Consider the following 19,608-nt stretch of genomic DNA (forward strand, 5'->3'; position numbering starts at 1 on the left):
CGGGCCAGATTGAGAAGGCGAATGGGCCGCGTCTGGGCCACAGGCCTTAGGTTGCCCACCCCCTGCCTTAAGGGCTGTCACGTGGAGAAGGGAGCAAGCTTGTTTTCTCCTGCTCTGGAGGGTAGAACGAATGGCTTCAAGTTACAAGAAAGGAGATTGTGACTGAACATTCAGAAAAACTTTCTGACAGTAAGAGCCCTTTGACAGTGAAACGGACTCCCTCAGGAGGTGGACTCCTCTCCTTCCTTGGAGGTTTTTAAGCAGAGGCTGGATAGCCATCTGCCATGGATGCTTTCGCTGAGATAGGAAAAAAGACTGGGCAAAAAGATTCCTGCAATACAGGGGGTTGGACTAGATGACCCTCATGTCTCTTCCAACTCTAAGATTCTATGATTCTATCCCTTTTTTGAGTGTTTTCCCCTGGCTGGAATGTCTTCTTGAGCTGTGGATGGAGATGGTTGTGCGTGGAGGTGCACGTGCAGAAACTAGGCTACTGTACCAAGGTAATCAATGCATTTGTTGCCCTACCCACTTTCGCCTGTGGCCCCCATAACATTACCCTGAAGGCTATGTGGCCCTGCACAAGCTTCCCTATCCTTAATCAAAATGTATTTTCTCCCCATAAACCCTTTCCTTTATCAGTTCCTTCCTTGGACTAGTTGGGGGCCCAGGAATGCGCATGCGCCAAAGGTGGCAGCAGCAGGATGTGTTCTGAATGGTCAGTGGCAGTCAGTTCTGCAGGCCTTTGCTCTCCAGCACTGCCATAGGCCAAGCCAGAAGCAGACGGAGCTCTCTTCAGTTTCCCCCACTGTTTTGATGTTCCCCAGCCAGCAGATTTACAGTCCTCCTGTCTCAAGTTCATTCATTTTCTCCTCTTATTTACCTTTCTGCACCACACGGTGTTTTCAGCAAAGATCACATTTCTGCCTCCGAGCAAAGCCTGGCATGCCAAGAAGGAGCTGATCCATAAATCTTTCCTTCCTTCCCCCTTTTATTCCATTAAGAGATTTAGCTGAGGTTTCGGAGGGAGGTGTGGTGGTTTTTTTTGTCTTTGTTTTTGCCTGGGAGGAAAAAGTGTCCTGCCATTGCGGGTGTTCAGACAGCGCAATTAATTAAAGCTTCATTTTCCTGCTCGTCTCTGTCTCCCCATTATAACATCTGCTGTGTGGATCCATGTCGCGGGGATCGGGCAGGCGTGGAGAAAAAGGGATTCCTTTGAGGCATTGGATCTTAATTGAAACTTTTGAAATGGGATCTTGTTTGAAGGCCACGTATAGATAATTGTGTCACGTCCAGCGGGCTTGAGGAGTGCAGTCAAAGCTTCCCAGCAGATGTTTTTGGCTGACTTTAGCCTCGTGTGATGGGAAGCATGCGGGGTTTGGGAGCTTTCCAAAAGACTTGAAAGTCTTTTTTTACCATTTCTGCCTATAAAATGAGTCTCTCTCTCTGAAATTCTGGACTGGGCCATCTTCAAAGGGACTCAAGGGGCTTTGCATGGCTACCCACCCACCTCATTTTGGTGGGTTAGGCCTATCACAAGGATACTGTAGAGCAGGGGTAGGCAACCTAAGGCCCAGGGGCTGGATGTGGCCCAATTGCCTTCGCAATCTGTCCCACTGACTGTCCGGGAATTAGCGTGTTTTTACATGAGTGGAATGTGTGCTTTTATTTAAAATGCATCTCTGGGTTATTTGTGGGGCATGGGAATTCGTTCATTTACACCCCCCCCCAAAAAAATATAGTCCAGCCCACCACATGGTCTGGACCGGCCCACGGCTGAAAAATATTGCTGACCCCCTGCTTTGGAGTCTGAAAAGGTTCAGCAAAGGGCAGTCAAAATAATCACAGGGTCTTCTAGTTTAGAAAAGAAATGTGCATATGCAATAGAAGTATATACAGTGGTAACTCGGGTTAAGAACTTAATTTGTTCTGAAGGTCCGTTCTTAATCTGAAACTGTTCTTAACCTGAAGCACCACTTTAGCTAATGGGGTCTTCTGCTGCTGCGCCGCCGGAGCCCGATTTCTGTTCCTATCAAGAAGCAAAGTTCTTAACCTGAAGCACTATTTCTGGGTTAGCGGAGTGTGTAACCTGAAGCGTATGTAACCTGAAGCGTCTGTAACCTGAGGTACCACTGCAATATTATGCATGCCATGGAGAAAGTGGATAGAGAGATGTTTTTCTCATTCGCTCATCAGCCTAGGATACCAGGGTCATCCAATGAAACTGAGTGTCGGAAGTTTCAGAACAGGCTTTTTTTTCTTGTTTTGCAAGAATTCTTTTAAATTAATGTAGGGTCAAAGATACAGATGTGAAAGAACATAAACAAAACCACAAACTACAGGAGCAGTGCAGAGATTGTTCATGCAAATTAGTAGAGATCAGGTGGTATAGGATGTGAGTTTTCATCTGTTTTTAGTTTATTGTTATTTTAACTTTTGGAAAGTCTTAAATTATTGGCAATTCACCTCACTGATAAATTTTTTTGGAAAACCACTTTGAGGGTTTTCTTTTCTTTTTTTTAACGACTAAGCGGTGTATAATTTTATACATAAATAAATAACATATTAAAAAAAGAAAAGCACATTGCGATACACAAATTTTGCGATTTGGCATGGGGAGAGTTTTGCATGTCCAAGTTTGACGTGTAAGAAATAAAGTCCCGCCAAACAGAAACACAGAATTTGCAAGTTATTTTCCCTGCCCTAGCCAGAGTCTGCATGGTTTTGTACCGCTGAAAAATGTCTAGATCCCTCCTTGTCTTCCATTTTTGAGCTTTAGAGATCCTTGCTGCATCCAGGTAAAGAATTCTTTGGATCAGAAAGACAGGCTTTTTCACACAGGAAGTACTTTTCTTCTTCCATGCATCCTGTATTTAAACACTTGGAGTTATTGGCACAGCTTGCAGCAATGGCCACCACCTTGAATGGCTTTAAAAGGGGATTAGAGAAATTCATGGAAGGCCATCAATGGCTACTAGCCATGTTGGCTATGTATTGCTTCCTCTGTTGGACACAGTATGCCTCAGACATATCAGTTGTTGGGGAACACAAGGGAGGAGAGTGTTGTTCTGCTTGTGGGCTTCCCAAAGGCTTCCCATGGAAACAAGATGCTGGGCTAAACTGGGCCCCACTCTCTTAAAGCTCATGACTGGCCCAGGATCACCCAGTGCGCTTCAGGGCTGGGTGGGGGTCTAAATCATGTCCCAGCCCAGTGCTCCAACCACCAACAGCATTAAATAAACGATTTGCAAGTTTAAATCTCACCCAGCCATGGACTCACTAGGCAGCCTTTGGCAAGACATCCTCTCTCCCCTGAAGCCTACCTTAAAGGGTTGTTGTTGTTGTTGCCACTGCTGAGAATGTCATATCTGAGACACATAGGGAAAGTGCTTTCAGAGTCAATGGGGCTCCCTTCCAAGTAACTGTTCTTAGAGATTGGGGTGTCAGTAAATGAAATGGAGATGGAGACGTAAAATGACTTGTGAAAGGTCATGGAGTGAGTCAGAACTCAGAATAGAACTTGTGTCATTTGAGTTTGCGGCCAACCTCTTATCCGCTGGTCTCTGCTGATTGTTTAGTTTTTGAGTTTTGTCTTCGTTTTTAAGATTGTTTTTAATGTGGGAAGCTTGTGTGAGCTTGCAGCGTTCAGGGGTGGAACGGTTTCATTTTCTATTTATCCGTTCAAACTGTTTACAATAATAGGAAGCTGCTCTGCACTGAGTCAGACCGGTGGTCCGCCTGGGTCAGTCTTCCCTGACCAGTGGACCTCCAAGGTTAGGGTCTCTTTCCAAGTCCTGTCTGGAAATGCCAGGACTTGAACCTGCAAAGCTTATGCTCACTGTGTGGAGCCACAACCCTTTCCCTAAACAAAGCTAAGCCAGAACTGAGCCAGGAGCTTGCAGCCCTCCTCTCTACCAGCTGAGCCATCAGCTCAAAGCAATTCACAATATTCTTTTTTTTAAAAATACAATTTAAAAAATCGCAGTATAAATGTGTCCAAATAAAAACTGCAAATTAAGCCACAATCACAGAAGATGACCTAGCTCAGCCAAATGCCTGTCCTGGCTTGCACTACATCAGTGTGGTGTAGTGGTTACAGTGTCAGATTAGGACCTGAGAGACCCGGGTTCAAATCCCCCACTTGGCCATGAAGCTCACTGGGTGACCTTGGGCCAGTTGCCACCTCTCAGCCTAACCTACCTCACAGGGTTGTTGTGGGGATTAAGTGAGGAGTGTGGGAACTATGTATTCCGCCTTGAGCTCCTTGGAGAAAAAGGTGGGATAGAAATGCAATGGAATAAATAAAGTAAAAACAGAAAGTCCTTGCAACCCCTTTGAAAACCTAACATGGAAGTAGCTTTCTTAGCCTCTTTTGAATAGGATGGTCAGTTTAAGCACAGCTTTTTAAAAAATTAGGAAATGCCTGGCCCCAAAACAAGACAAATGAAGGGACATATAACATTTGCACATGCTGGTTTATATGGAGCAATGTGAATTCAGAAATAATTATTAGAATTTAAATAGCAATGCAATATGTCTCACCATAGAGGAAAGATGGCAAAGTGGCAAAGTGTCTTAATTAACACACAAGCAAACTAAGCAGGAGACTCCAGCACAGAAATGTTGTCCTAGCCTTAGAGCTTGGGAATGTGGGTCTTTTTAAAAGATTCAATACACATTTAGGAACATAACCAGACTTGGTGCAGATATATTGATCTTTCTTTCCGATTACCGTTCATGGGTGCAGCAGGGATTTCAAGAGCAGTGGAAGGAGACTTGTCCTGGGTCTCCATTGCTGTTGAACCGCAGCCATTGCTGACTGAAATGGGATGTTCTCAGGCTGGTCAGGAGGACGTGGCCAGCTGGCCCTTTACCTTGACACGATCTCCCACCAATTTCGGAAGCAGCACAGGAGCATGTCAGGAGCAGATGTCTGTCTCCTCGTTCATACAAAGAAGGGTGGTGAAGCGACAGCCACTTCAGTCTTGGCTCGAGAGACTTGGCATAATGCGTCCAATTTTCACGCGTTCTGGTGGTGGCGCTTTTTATAGAACTTCTTTTCGGGTACATTTGAGCAAAGAAAGGAGCTCACACATCCATGAGTAAACACAGTGGTGAAGGCTAGAGATGTTTGTGCACAGCTGAGACAGAAGCTGAGCTTTTGAGCCTTGGGCTCCGTTTGCGGCTGTCAAACACTGGCCTGGTTGACAGGCCAAATAGTCTCAAGGCTGTCCATGCCAATATGGTAACAAGTCCTGCTGAGCATAGAGTTATTTTCAACCAAACAGGCATAGGGCAATGTGCTGGGCCCGGGGGTAACCCATGAAACGTGGTCCAGGGCCGGTCCAGGATCCGAGGGTTCTGCTAGGAGTCAGTCCAACAGGGCCAAGGCAGGACACAAGGCAGGAAACCAGGCAAGGACAGGTACAGGATCTCTGGCATACAACAATGTTGCTTCTGCAACCTGGGTTGGGGTCCGACAGCCTTTTATCTTTGTCGGGGAATGGCCGGTCCTGATCCCCCAGCGACTCACCTCCCTGTTTTGCCCAAAGGTGAGCACTCCTCCTGCGAGTACTCAGGTCTCTCCTTCTCTCAGACCTTAGTCTCTACAGCTCAGGAGGCGTCGGTGGGTTACTAGACCCAAGGGCCGCCTCAGCCTCCCCTGACCAAACCGGTAGTGGAGCAGCTGTAAGTGATGGCCCAGCTGAAGGCAACGAGGTAATCCCCACATCTGGAGCCAGGGCAGGCTCAGGCCCCTGACTCGGCCCAGCTGGTGTTTTTGCAGGGGAACCTGTGCGGACTAGAACTCTTCAGGGTCAGGCCCCAGACTTGGTTCAGGTGATGCCTGAGGCAAAGGATCCGGTGCAGACTGAGACTCCTCTGGTTCCGAGTCTGAGCCCGAGTCCCAGGCCATCACAGGCAATCAGCAGTGGCGTGTAGTCAGCCAGTGGACATGGGAGACTAGGCTACTCCCCTAAATGTTCCCGGTAAATTATAGCATTGTAGTATTAAATCCTGATGCCTCCATCCCGAAACCCGTGAAGCTTCTGCCTGGCTTAGGGTGGGAGGCACAAAGCTCATGCATGCAACTTCAGGATGTCCCCTCTTCCTGCCCAATCGCCCTTGCTCTGATTGGGCGGCTCTGAACCACGATGATTCAACCTCTCCTGCAAAGGCCCTAACTTGTGGTATAACCCCTCTCCTTCTCTGATGCTTGTTCCCCAGGCTCCCCTTCTCTGAGGGCCTATCCTCTCATCTCTGTCATCACCAGGCAGCCCTCGGCCGTCTCCCACTTCATCCCTGCCGCCGGCACTTCCCGCGTCCTCTCACCACACCCGACGCCGGGGAGCACCTGCTCAGAGACCCAGGCCAGCGAGACCCACGGGAGCAGCGAGTCGGAGGCGGAGCAGTCTGCGCCCCGCTTGAAGAAGCCTCGCCGCAGCCGCACCATCTTCACAGAGCTGCAGCTCATGGGGCTGGAGAAGAAGTTCCAGAAGCAGAAGTACCTCTCCACTCCAGACAGGTTGGTTGAGGGGGCTTTAACCCAGAACTGCTTTTTATCGTGCTGTAGTATTCTGATTTCCAGAAGCTAACACTGATATATATATATATATATATATATATGGGAAGCCTGACCACTTGAAAATCTTAAATATTCCCCCATATTTATTTAGCAACGAGCAAGTTAAATGGAAAGGAATCGCCCTTTTGTCCTACTGATAATTTGTAAAACCTAAAAAAACTTCTACACTGGCCATCTGAAAACAAAACACATTCTGTGTTTAATCTGCCTAACTTGTATGGAAGGTGTCACTCCTTTCAATTATATCTTTCTATTTACACATGAATAAACAAGAACCCATTTGCTGCTGCACAAACCAGAGAGAGGACTAATAATAATAATAATAATAATAATAATAATAATTTATTTATACCCCGCCCATCTGGCTGAGTTTCCCCAGCCACTCTGGGTGGCTCCCAATCAAGTGTTAAAAAACAATACAGCATTAAATATTAAAAAATTCCCTAAATAGGGCTGCCTTCAGATGTCTTCTAAAAGTCAGATAGTTGTTTCCTCTGTATTCCTCTGAAATCTGATGGGAGGGATTTCCACAGGGCGGGCACCACAACCGAGAAGGCCCTCTGCCTGGTTCCCTGTAACTTGGCTTCTCTCAGTGAGGGAACCGCCAGAATGCCCTTGAAGCTGGACCTCAGTGTCCGGGCAGAACGATGGGGGTGGAGACGCTCCTTCAGGTATACTGGGCCGAGGCCGTTTAGGGCTTTAAATGTCAGCACCAACACTTTGAATTGTGCTCGGAAACATACTGGGACCAACAGGCAGATCCTTGCCATTTTGAATTCCTGCAAATATCCCCACTTCAAACCTCCACACTTTAGCCTCGCCGCATCATTTGCAGAAGCAAACTCTCTGCGGGCTTCCGTTTCTGGACAAACGTGTTTCTTGAGCTGGGTTTGGCGGCCGGGTCCTCCTCCCAGCCTCACCAGGATGCTGGCTTGTGATGTTCCTCTCAGCTGTTCAGGAGCTGAGAGCACAGCCGTGGTGCCTGGGCACGTGGAGATGAGCTTGCTCCCAGTGGAGTGCTCGGTCACATGGTCGGGTCAGATTTCAAAGCACCCTTGCCTTAAATAAAAAAGAAGAAGATAAAATCAAAGGAGACATGAGTAGATTGTATCAGTGGAAAATGCATACCAGGGCTGTGGGAATGCTTCAAACGCACACATGCCATCATGAATTGATGTGCAGTGATACTTATGAAGAAGAGAGAAAAGGCTTCTTCCTTCCTTCCTTCCTGGTACCCCTTTGAAAGGCTGATCCCTATGTTTCCACTGAAAGAGAAGGGATGCTGGTTCAATCAGTAGGGAAAGGAAATGTTGCTTATTTTTATAGGCCAGTAGGGAAAAGTCTAAGATGGGAGCCTCTGCACCAATTCATCACATTACTGAAGGTTTGGGGTAATGAAGACTTTAATTACCGTACTTTTCTGTGTATAAGACTAGGTTTTTTTCTTTTAAAATTATGTTAAGAAAAGGGGGGGTCATCTTATACATGGGGCAATTTCCCCCTATTTTCTTAATTTGGGGTCCCCAAAAATAGGGGGGGTCTTATACACGGGGGCCTCTTATAGACAGAAAAATACGCTATATGTTTGTTTCAAAAGTATTCAATGATTGCATTGCTGATCAGAAATGCTAGGCAAAAATTCTGGTTGCAGTTGCGCACGTTAAATCTGAGTGATGTGGAGAGCTTAAAAGCTCTTCAAATGCCAGGTCCATTTAAGAACATAAGAAAAGCCTGCTGGACCAGGCCAATGGCCCATCTAGTCCAGAATCCTGTTCTCACACTGGCCAACCAGATGCCTCTGGGAAACCAGCAAGAAGAACATGAGCACAAGAGCACTCTAGCCTCCTGTGTTTTCAGATGCGTGGCTGCCTCTAGCTGCGGAGGTAGCCATCATGGCTAGTAGCCATTGATAGCCCCCTCCTCCACTTGGGGCTTCCCCATGTCGAAAGTGGTTTTAAGCTCTCCACCTTGGCTGGAGGACAAGGCCCGCCCAGTGCGTCCACTCTAGGACACGCTTGCGAATTACTTAGTTCTGGCACCCCCTGCTGTCAGGTTCCCTGGCTTCTGCCCTACCAGCCCCCCTATGGGCCAGCGTTAGAAACTGAGATATAAAAGCTAGGAGCTAAATGGCACCTTAAACCTAAGTTATAGGCGCAACAACAGAATGTATAGGTGCGCTTTTTTATAACAAGAATACAAAGCTGAAATGAATGAACAGCTAAAATATTATGTTCATTTCCCACATGATTCTAGTCCTTCCCCTGCCCACCTCCCTGATATTCTTAAGAGGGTTTCTTCTCCAATCTTCAGAGAGTAGCTGGAAGTGGGGAGACAGGAAAAAGGTCCTTCTTTCCTTCCACTCTGCAGTTTTAATCTGAAATCTTAGGCGCAGTACTGCGCCCAGAACTCAGAAACTGCTTGTGCAAATGAAATTCCCTGCCACAAAATGCACCTAGAACAATGGGAGGTATAGGACACTGTCATGGGCATCAGCTGCCGCTGCCTGTAGATCCACTGCCATCACCGTACACCAAGGGCTCTTGCCCACAGTGTTCAGCACCAAGGGCTCCTTTGTCCCTCTCGTAAGGGGTCCTGATTCCATTCAAGGGTTTGGGTGGCTAGTGTGGTGCCAGCTCAGAACCTCGCATGACTGGTTGGGCAACACCATCAATCACACACACGACTCTCTTGGCACTAATAAGCCTTGGCATCCTACGTGACTGAGCATGATGAGCCAGCGCAGCTCTGGCAACTCCTGCCCCTTCCCTCTCTCCCTCCCTCTTGTTTGTTGCTTTGGTTTCCTAGGCAGTGCCTGTTGTTTCTAAACAGGCGCAGCAACCAGTTTGCAAAGGGTTACAGGTAATCTCGCCGCGATGAGCCCCTGCTGCCAACCAGGTGCCTTTCCTGTGTGAAGATTGAGATTCAGTGATGGCAAAACCTCCGCCAGGCTCCCAGCATCACCTCCCAAAGATGCAGCAGATGTTGCTATATTTTCCTTTCCTGGTTGAAAATTCAAGATGCCCTTCCCTTGACGCTTCAAAAAATGGCCACGCATGCATGTTTTTTCTCAAGAGACTCTCCTCCTCCTTGAAAACTAGTGGATGGCCTGGCTGATCACTTCTTCTGTTTTTGTTTTTTTTTTAATAAATATTTATTGGAGTTTACAATAAAAATAAACATAATAAACAGTGTAACATATATCTTAACATAATTTCACATTTTCTTTGGACTTCCTCACATCTCCCGCTCCCACTTTCATCGTTATAACATTTTGTCAGCAATTTATTATCTTATTTGCATTCTTATGTCCCATCTGTATATTTATAATCTTATAGTTCTCAGAAAAGTTCATATTTTCTCAATTTCACTTATTATCTTAAATCATCTAGTTTAGTGGTGCTCAATTATTTATGATCTGGCATCCTGCTTAGCATTCACTCAAATTACAATGTTTTTGTAAATAATTCTTAAATTTCTTCCAATCCTCCTCCATCTTCTCTTCTCCCAGGTCACGGATTCTGCCGGTCATCTCGGCCAGTTCCATATAGTCTATCAGTTGCATCTTCCATTCTTCCAGTGTGGGTAGATCTTGAGTTTTCCAGTGCTTTGCGAGAAGTATCCTTGCTGCTGTTGTTGCATACATAAAAAATGTCTGGTCCTTCTTTACCACCCCTTGGCCGACAATGCCCAAAAGAAAGGCCTCTGGTTTCTTAGTGAAGGTATACTTAAATACCTTTTTCAGTTCATTATAAATCATTTCCCAGAACGCCTTCACTTTAGGGCAGGTCCACCAGAGGTGAAAGAATGTTCCTTCACTTTCTTTACATTTCCAACACTTATTATCAGACAGGTGGTAAATTTTTGCAAGTTTGACTGGGGTCATATACCATCTATATATCATTTTCATTACATTTTCTTTCAAAGCATTGCATGCGGTAAAGTTCAATCCAATACTCCACAACCTTTCCCAGTCCTCGAACATAATATTATACCCAATGTCCTGCGCCCACCTTATCATAGCCGATTTGACCATTTCATCTTGTGTATTCCATTTTAACAGCAAGTTATACATCCTTGAAAGTACCTTAGTCTTTGGTTCTAACAATTCTGTTTCTAATTTCGATTTCTCCACCTGGAACCCTAATTTCTTGTCATTTTTAAAAACTTCTTTAATCTGAGCGTAATGTAACCAGTCTCGCACTTTATCCTTCATTTTCTCCAAACTCTGCAATTTCCAATTGTCTCCGTCTTTTTCTAATATTTCCCAATATTTAGGCCATTTAGCCTCCATATTGGGTCTTTTTCGGGCCTTAGCTTCCAAAGGTGAAAGCCACCTTGGAGTTTTATTTTCCAGCAAGTCTTTATATTTTGTCCAGACATTAAACAGTGATTTTCTGACAATATGGTTCTTAAAGGCCTTATTTGCTTTAACCTTGTCATACCATAAATATGCATGCCATCCAAAAGCATTATTAAACCCTTCCAAATCCAGCACGTCAGTGTCTTCAAGAAGTAGCCAGTCTTTTAGCCAGCAGAACGCTGCGGCCTCATAATACAACTTTAGATCTGGCAGGGCAAAGCCCCCTCTTTCTTTCGCATCAGTTAATATCTTAAACTTAATTCTGGGCTTTTTGCCCTGCCAGACAAACTTAGAAATATCTCTTTGCCACTTCTGAAAGCACTCCATCTTGTCCAAAACCTGAAGTGTTTGAAACAAAAACAACATCTTTGGCAATACATTCATCTTAATAGCAGCAATTCGGCCTAACAAAGAAAGTTTCAGTTTTGACCAACTATCTAAGTCTCTCTTAATTTCTGCCCAGCATTTTTCATAGTTATCCTTAAATAGACTTAGATTTTTTGATGTTATGTTTACCCCTAGGTATTTTACTTTTTTAACCACATTAAGTTCTGTCTCTTTCTGAAACCGTTCTGACTCTGTATCTGTTAAGTTTTTCCCCAAAACTTTAGTTTTCTGTTTATTCAATTTAAATCCAGCCACCCGACCAAAATCATTAATCAGTTGTAATACTCTTTTCGTACTAGACTCTGGCTCCTGCAAGGTCAAAACCAGGTCATCTGCAAAAGCTTTTAATTTGTATTGTTTCTGTCCGACCTGGATTCCTTCCACCAACCGGTCCCCTCTGATCATATTCAATAGCACTTCCAGAACCGAGATAAATAACAAAGGGGAGATAGGGCAACCTTGTCGTGTTCCTTTTTCAATTTTAAACTCCTCTGTAACCACATTGTTAACTATCAATTTAGCTTTCTGCTCTGAATATATCGCCTCAATCCCATTCTCAAAACCCCGTCCCACTCCCATTTCTTTTAGGTTTCCCATCATAAATTTCCAGGAGATGTTGTCAAAGGCCTTCTCCACATCTATAAAAATTAAAACTGCTTTTGTGTTTATATCTGTTTGCAAAAGTTCCAAAATGTCAATAATGTTCCTTGTATTAGCAAACAAATGTCTACCTGGGAGAAAGCCTGCCTGGTCCTTATGGATTACTTCATTTAAAACTCTTTTAAGTCTACTTGCCAAAATGTCTGCAAATATTTTGTAATCCACATTTAAAAGAGAGATGGGACGGTAGTTCTTAAGTTGTGTCTTTTCAGCTTCCGTCTTTGGTATTAATGTGATAAACGCTTCCTTCCACGACTCCGGTGCCCTCTTCCCCTCCAAAATTTCATTGCTGACCTCCATCAAAGGTTGTATCAAATAGTCTTTCAATGGCTGATCACTTCTTCTGGATGAGGAATAAGGAAGGATGCCATCTTGAGCATCACCTCGGGTAGCAACAGGTCTTGGGGCAACCCCAATGCATCCCGTTTGATGCTAGATGTTTTCATGGCCTACTTGTGAAACTAGAATCATAGAACAGTAGAGTTGGAAGAGGAACGCCAACAGTTCTTTAGTCCAACCCTGTGCAATGCTGGAATTATTACTAGTAGTTACTTAAAAGTAAAGGGACCCCTGACCATTAGGTCCAGTCATGACCGACTCTGGGGTTGCGACGCTCATCTTGCTTTATTGGCCGAGGGAGCCGGCGTACAGCTTCCATGACATGTGGCCAGCATGACTAAGCCACTTCTGGCGAACCAGAGCAGCGCACGGAAACGCCGTTTACCTTCCCTATTTATCTACTTGCACTTTGCTTATGTGTTGCCAAAAAAGAGAAGTAGTCATCGGCATCAGAAAAGGGGACAAAAGGAGTCACAGATTTGCATGAAACTTGCAAAAAGGTTAATTTATATATCTTAATGTCAGTTCAGAGGTCACTGCTCTCATGGAAATGGAGATGCAATGTACCTCACCACTGTCAGGAAGACCATATGGCAAGGTGAACAGTGTTCCTGCTCGGGTGGCCGTCCAACTTCATGACTCCTTGCACTCCCTCCTTATGGCTCTTTATTTTTAAACTGGACTTTGGCCAGAAAGCCCTTCAAACATAGGGCCACCCGCTACGAAGTGGAGCACATGGTCACCCTATTCCTCACACTAGTGTGCCCAGCGGCACACTGTTCAGGAGTCTTGCCAACGGCTTTGCCCTTGCCCTTGCTCCCTTTGATGTGGGTCTTAAAGAAAGCCTGAAGAGAACCGTTGAATGACGAGGCTCGCTAATGGCAACAGAGGGCAGATGGGCCTGATAAGCAGCAACCTTGATGGGCTCTGCCCTGCCGATAATAACACTCGGTGTTGCTATAGCAAAGCCGAGTGTTCAAAACACTTTGTAGAGAGTTGATCTCAGCGATGATTACAACAGCCCTGTAAGGCAGGTTAGCATTAGAATGAGTCGGTGCTGCTGATTGTAGACGGAGCATCAAAGCTAGTGGTCTTTCTGTGTCCAGGGCAGCTGTCTACCAGCTTCATCTGGTTCGCAGGCTGAGACCCTAGCTACCTGAGGACTGTCTCGCAAGAATGGTGCATGCTCTGGTTATCTCCCACTTGGACTACTGCAATGCGCTCTACGTGGGGCTACCTTTGAAGGTGACCCGGAAACTACAACTCATCCAGAATGCGGCAGATAGACTGGGAGCAGCCGCCAAGATCATGTAACACCAGTCTTGAAAAACCTACATTGGCCCCCAGTACATTTCCAAGCACAATTCAAAGTGTTGGTGCTGACCTTTAAAGCTCTAAACAGCCTCAGCCCAGTATACCTGAAGGAGCGTCTCCACCCCCATCATTCAGCCCGGACACTGAGGTCCAGCTCTGAGGGCCTTCTGGCAGTTCCCTCCTTGCAAGAAGTGAGGTTACAGGGAACCAGGCAGAGGGCCTTCTCGGTAGTGATGCCTGCCCTGTGGAATGCCCTCCCATCAGATGTCAAGGAAATAAACAACTATCTGACTTTTGGAAGACATCTGAAGGCAGCCCTGTTTAGGGAAGTTTTTAATGACTGTTTTAATGTATTTTTAATATTTTGTTGGAAGCCGCCCAGGGTGGCTGGGGAAACCTAGCCAGAGGGGTGGGGTATAAATAATGTATTATTATTATTATTATTATTATTATTATTATTATTATTATTGAAATGTTGGAGGGTACAAGGTTGCCCATATCTGGTGTAGACATGATACTGACCAAGCCAGATGGCCCCATGTTCCGACTTGCTATAAGGTTTGCTGCTATGTTTCCAGCTCCTTGAGAAACAGGTAACGAGTGGAAGAAGTAGGTCACCTGTTGTCCTTCTTTAAGCCAAGTCCTCTGGGCCTTTTGGGGCTGCAACCAACTGGTAAAACGATTGCCATGTGAACACAGCTATTGGAACCCCACCGCAGAGAAAAGGACCTGGCAAATTTCAGGGTGGTTCAGAGTCATCTACCGTGCAGCCGGTGGTGTGTATGAGACGTGACCGAGTGCATCAAGCTTGGCTTAGGCTGCCCTCGCACCTTTTGTGTTTCTGGTTCACTGATGCTAATCATGTCAGAGGCACAGCAAAGATGTCATGCCAGCAGGTCTCTTTCAGATTTCTTTGTTCAGCAAGTTTCATCCGAGGAGATTAGTCTTTCACTTGGTCCTTAACCAACGGGCCTTACGTGAACACAGTGGTGCTTGGCTGTGGCTTTGTGTGTGCCCGCGCAGGGGACCTTCCCATATCTTATCAAGGAAATCTCAGGTGAAACCCAGTTTGATCTGAATGCTATTGAGTTCTGAATCCTTAGGAAGACGAGTTCCGTCTGGCTTTCCAGCCTTTATGGAAAACCAGAGTAGCAAATCCACCTTTGCACAAGAAGGTCAGTGAGAGGCTGGTAGATTTATTTATCTATTTATTTCATTTATACCCCACAGTTTTCTCTCTCCAAGAATCTCTGGAGGGTGCGCATGGTTCTCCCTGCTATTTAATTCCCACAACAGCCCTGTGCGGTAGGTTAGGCTGAGGGGCAGTGACTGGCCCAAGGTGGGGATTTGAAGCCTCGTCTGGTCCTAGTCTGACACGCTAACCACTAATAAGAGGTCCTTCGATGCAGGGCTCATGGGCAACATGGTACGCTCAGACACACACCCAGGTCTGAAAGGTTGGTGGCCTCTGTTTTAGCATCACCAAACCCTTAACATTGTTTTTGAACATGCATGAGACAGACCACAGGCCTGCAAAATTGCGCAGCCTGAACTTGCAGGTGTTTACTTAAGTCTCTTCTTGGGACCGTCGCTTTAAGGAGCAATGAAAGCAATTTAACTGCCCAGTCCAAGGCATGCTGACTCAGGGAGAAATCCCACTGCGTTCAATGGGGCTTCTTTCCAAGTTAGGACTTATTCACACCTCTGTTTGTTTGCCCTGCCACTTCCCCCTGGCAAAAGCTGCAGCAATGGGGTTTCCCACAGATTGCCATTTGTTCTGATTTAGCGCTAAAGAGTGAGTTTTCCTGAGGAAAGCAGTGGGGCAAAGGCAAAACTGCTTGGACCAGAGCCTAGAAAGGCACGAGACAAGCAGAAAACTGCACAAGACAAGCAGAAGTATGGATGAGCTCTTAGTGCACCGATCATCACTGGCTCCGTCTCTCTCCTATATAAGCCCCACAGGAAATTACTGTGCAGGTGATGCTGTTCAACCTGAAACAATCAGTTAAGTTTGCATTCCAGGACTTATTACTGATGGCTCTGTTGTGCTTCCATGGCATCATGATCTTATTATTCATAACCAGGGCAGCCGGAGTGGTGGGGGCAGGGCGAGGCGTCCACGGGGGTGCCACGGCGACTGCCTAGGGGGGCACTGTGGCGAGCTGCCCACAGAGTCCGCCTGGCGGACGCAAGCCCCACACTGCCGTTTTGGGCTGCGTGGGGCCCCGAGCCACCGTGTCACTCCCAGGAGAGATGCGTGCCTCGGGCGCACTGCAGGCCAGGCCCCCCGGTAAGTGCTGCCCCCCACGGTGTGCCATTTTGTCACCCCCTCAGGGATGACACCCAGGGCAGACCGCACCCCCACCCCCCTTTCTATGTCCCTGTTCATAACATATCTCTCTGCTTTTCCCCTCTTCATCATTTTCTTTCTTAAGTCATGGACTGTATGATATCAGACAAACAAGTCATTGCTCGTTTCTGCACCTCTCAAATGTTTGCATTGTTATTTCCAACAAATTATTTATTTGTGGGGGTGGGGGGAGAAACCAGTTAATTACACCAAAGGGGGAATTACAACTTCTCTTTAGCTTCCTTTAGTTGATTTATTTGGACAGGGCACGTTGTCAGTCGGTGATGACTATCTTCCCCTGGCTGTTAGTGTTCCTTGGTTTTCCCCTCCAGTGTCTGTACAACTTGTTCGCTTTCCGCAGGATGTGAGCTAATCAGATCTTGGCCGTGGATGGCGCGTCTTCCTTTTGTCGTTGATTTGGATTGATTTGGATCTCTTGTTTTCCAGGCTGGATCTCGCTCAGTCCCTGGGCCTAACTCAACTTCAGGTGAAGACTTGGTACCAGAATCGCAGGATGAAGTGGAAGAAAATGGTAGGTACTGTGGTAAACAGAGGCATGAGTACAGGGTGTGTCCAAGGCAAAAATGAAATCAAATGAAAAGGGGCAAAAGGCTTGTGTCTCCTTTTTTAAGATCACATTTTTAACGTAAAACTTAGTTGTTATTTTTTTTAAAAAAAAACTTAGTTAAGTTGCAGTTTCTTTAGGCAGTGAGACTCAGCTCAAAGTAAACCCGCATAGGATTGAAGTGTAAGACTTCCTTAGTTGGGTGACATCCCTAAATGTGATTTTCATCCAAGAATCCTCCTGCTTCTCTGACACTTGGGATCATAAAATAATATTTTATTAATGCCTTTCAGCATCAGAGTGGATTGCCTCCTCTATCAGTGTCTTAAGACACTTTATTTACTTCAGAACATTTCTAGCCCCCTTTTCAAAAATTAAATTTAATAAATAATCTCTGATGCTTTTTGTGCTAATTGAGTACTGCAGAGCAAAAGATGAATCAGTCCCTCTAACAGTGAATTCAGTTGCAGAGTGCTGATAGAATACTAGACAAAATGGGGAAACAAAAGCGAGGTATCTTCAGGCCTGGAGGAAACCGCTAAAAACAACAGGAAAGAAATCAGTAGGGTGGGAAACTCTAAAAACACCCTATTGAGGACTGAGCATGCTCAGTGGGCTTGGAATGCTGACTGACTTTTGGGAGGAGGAATGGAAAAGTAGGGGATGGGATGGAATATCCTGGGAGAGGGCATGGCAGGCTGGACAGGGCACAGGAACTCTCCATGCTGTAAGGTTTTGTTGCTAGTCCAACTTAACACTTAAAAAAAAAACAACCATGAAAGTAGCAATTAGACACTCAGCATGTTGGGTTTTTTGTTCCAGGTTCTGAAAGGTGGGCAGGAGGCCCCCACAAAACCCAAAGGCCGCCCTAAGAAAAACTCCATTCCCAGCTCCGAAGAGATCGAAGCGGAGGAGAAGATGAACAGCCAAGCTCACAAGCCGGCTTTGGAGGAAAGCCAAGCCACGGAAGAGTGTGGGTTGACCGGGGAGCCATTGGATGCCCCTTCAGAGACAGAGGAATCTCCTAAAAACACAGCTGAAACCCCTCTGGGAGAAACTGCATCAAGTTAAGAGAGAGGGAGAGAGAGAGAAAAAAAACTCCCCACACTTCCCAAAAGGACAATGTACAAACTGGAGGCGTGCACACTTGGTGCCTTATGAAATCGAACAGTATGGGTGGGTCGCTGTGGAGCAAAGAGACCCCATGTAGGCAGCAGCGACAGTTTCCTTCTTTCCAATGCAGTGTGTACACCCTCCCCACAGACAGTGGGGCCTGAGCTCTCCTCCCGAAGAGACTGCATGCTTGCAAATCTGAGACTTTGGAAATGCACAGGGAGCTGGGAGGAAGAGGCTCCTTAGCGAACGGCTGCCAGAGAAAACTGTCCCTTTTCATCTTCCCCCTTATTATCCTCATCTGTGAAATGGGTTCAGAGCAGTGACTGCCAAACAAAACAAAAGGTCCTTTGTCGTCGTTCCAACATAGCATTCTTCTGCAACCAGTGCTTAATTGGGAACGGGCCAAAGCAAAGGTGTTTTTAACAGGGGTGTTTGGGAATCTGGGATGTTTACGTTCCAGCACCACAAAGATCGGAGGGGTGAGGGAAACGCAGGAGTAGATGTCCAACTTCCTCAAGTCACTCTCTGACTTGGAGGGCTTGGCAGCACCAGTGGCCCATAGGGGCAAGCCTGAAGTGGTGGCAGGGGGTGGGCAAGAGGCTGGGGCAGCGGCAAGAGTTGTGGATGTATTGGTTTGGTTCATGGTGGATGTGGAAGTTGCATTGGCTGCGGCAGGGGCAAGCGGGTAGGCCTGCCTGTAGCCACCCAGAGCTCAGTGTTGGCAATACAAACTTCTGGCGCACATGGAAGGAAAAGTGGTAGCTCAGTGGTAGAGCATCTGCTTTAAAGACAAAAGGCCCCGGGTTCGGTTCCTGGCAGCATCTCCAGGTGGGGCTGGGAAGTTCCATGCATGAAGCTCTAGAGTGCCACAGCCAGTTAGTGTAGGAAATCCTGATCTCAATGAAGCAATATTCGAACTCTCAGTAGAAGAGTTCCTTGTTGATGTCAGAAGAGAAGGCATATCTAAGGTCGGCTTGTCATGTTTCCAAAAGTGAAAATCCAGACACAAAAGTTGTTGCGCTTTTCTTTTTTCTTTTCTTTTCTTTTTTTCTTTTTTGCCCAAAGTTGTTGAGCTATTTTTTAGGAACATCGCCAAAAAACCAACACTCTTGATATGGGCTGTCCCAGGTTTTCCCTGGATGTTTTTTTCGAAAATTCCGCCTGCATGCCATTTGTGACAGATGAATCCCGGCTATGTCTGGGAATTTCCAGAAGTATGGCAGCCCTAAACTAAGGACTTCAGAAGAGTCTTTGCTGGATCAGGCCCATGGGCCATCTAACCCAGCACCCTGTACTCACAGTGGCCAACCTGGGACAGACCACAATAACACTCTCTCAACAGCAGAGCCATTATGGCTAATAGCCATCAGTAGCCCTCTCCTCCTCCATGAATTTGTTAACCCTCTTCTAAAGCCATCCAAGTTGGTGGCCATCACTGCCTCCTGTGGGAGTGAGTAGTCAAGTCAAAGTTTAATTGTTGTTGTGACCATCTTGGTCATTTCATCCCCCAAAAGGAAGTAAAAGTATTCTGTGCCTACTATACAGAACACAGTTCTGTTTATACAAATATACCTTGAAATGGAGACCTACACAGATACGTTTCTGTATTACAGTGGTACCTCAGGTTACATACGCTTCAGGTTACAGACACTGCTAACCCAGAAATAGGACCTCGGGTTAAGAACTTTGCTTCAGGATGAGAACAGAAATTGTGCTCCAGTGGTGCGGCGGCAGTGGGAGGCCCCATTAGCTAAAGTGGTGCTTCAGGTTAAGAACAGTTTCAAGTTAAGAACGGACCTCCGGAACGAATTAAGTACTTAACCCGAGGTACCACTGTACATTGCTGATCCAGTCCACTGCATTGTCTTTGAGGAACGTTCTTCTCCTTTTTGGGGCTGCAGCCGCCAGACCTAGCAGAGGGAGTGGTTTAACTA

The 19,608-nt window shown here is 46.2% G+C and overlaps 1 protein-coding gene across 2 annotated transcripts in view; it reads left to right on the top strand.

Annotated features, from left to right (window-relative positions):
• The window catches only part of BARX2 (BARX homeobox 2), a 45,712-nt gene extending 27,671 nt beyond the window's left edge, over positions 1-18,041 (top strand). For both annotated transcript variants that reach the window (XM_080983697.1, XM_080983698.1), the window contains exons 2-4: positions 6,226-6,523; positions 16,441-16,525; positions 17,381-18,041. In XM_080983697.1, the coding sequence (XP_080839823.1) occupies positions 6,226-6,523; positions 16,441-16,525; positions 17,381-17,629 (632 nt within the window). In that variant the 3' untranslated portion in view covers positions 17,630-18,041. The remainder of the gene's footprint in view (positions 1-6,225; positions 6,524-16,440; positions 16,526-17,380) is intronic.
• Positions 18,042-19,608: the final 1,567 nt, after the last annotated feature.

The sequence above is a fragment of the Podarcis pityusensis genome, assembly GCF_964106645.2.
Source record: "Podarcis pityusensis genome assembly, chromosome: 15".
Taxonomy (NCBI): Eukaryota; Metazoa; Chordata; class Lepidosauria; order Squamata; family Lacertidae; genus Podarcis; species Podarcis pityusensis.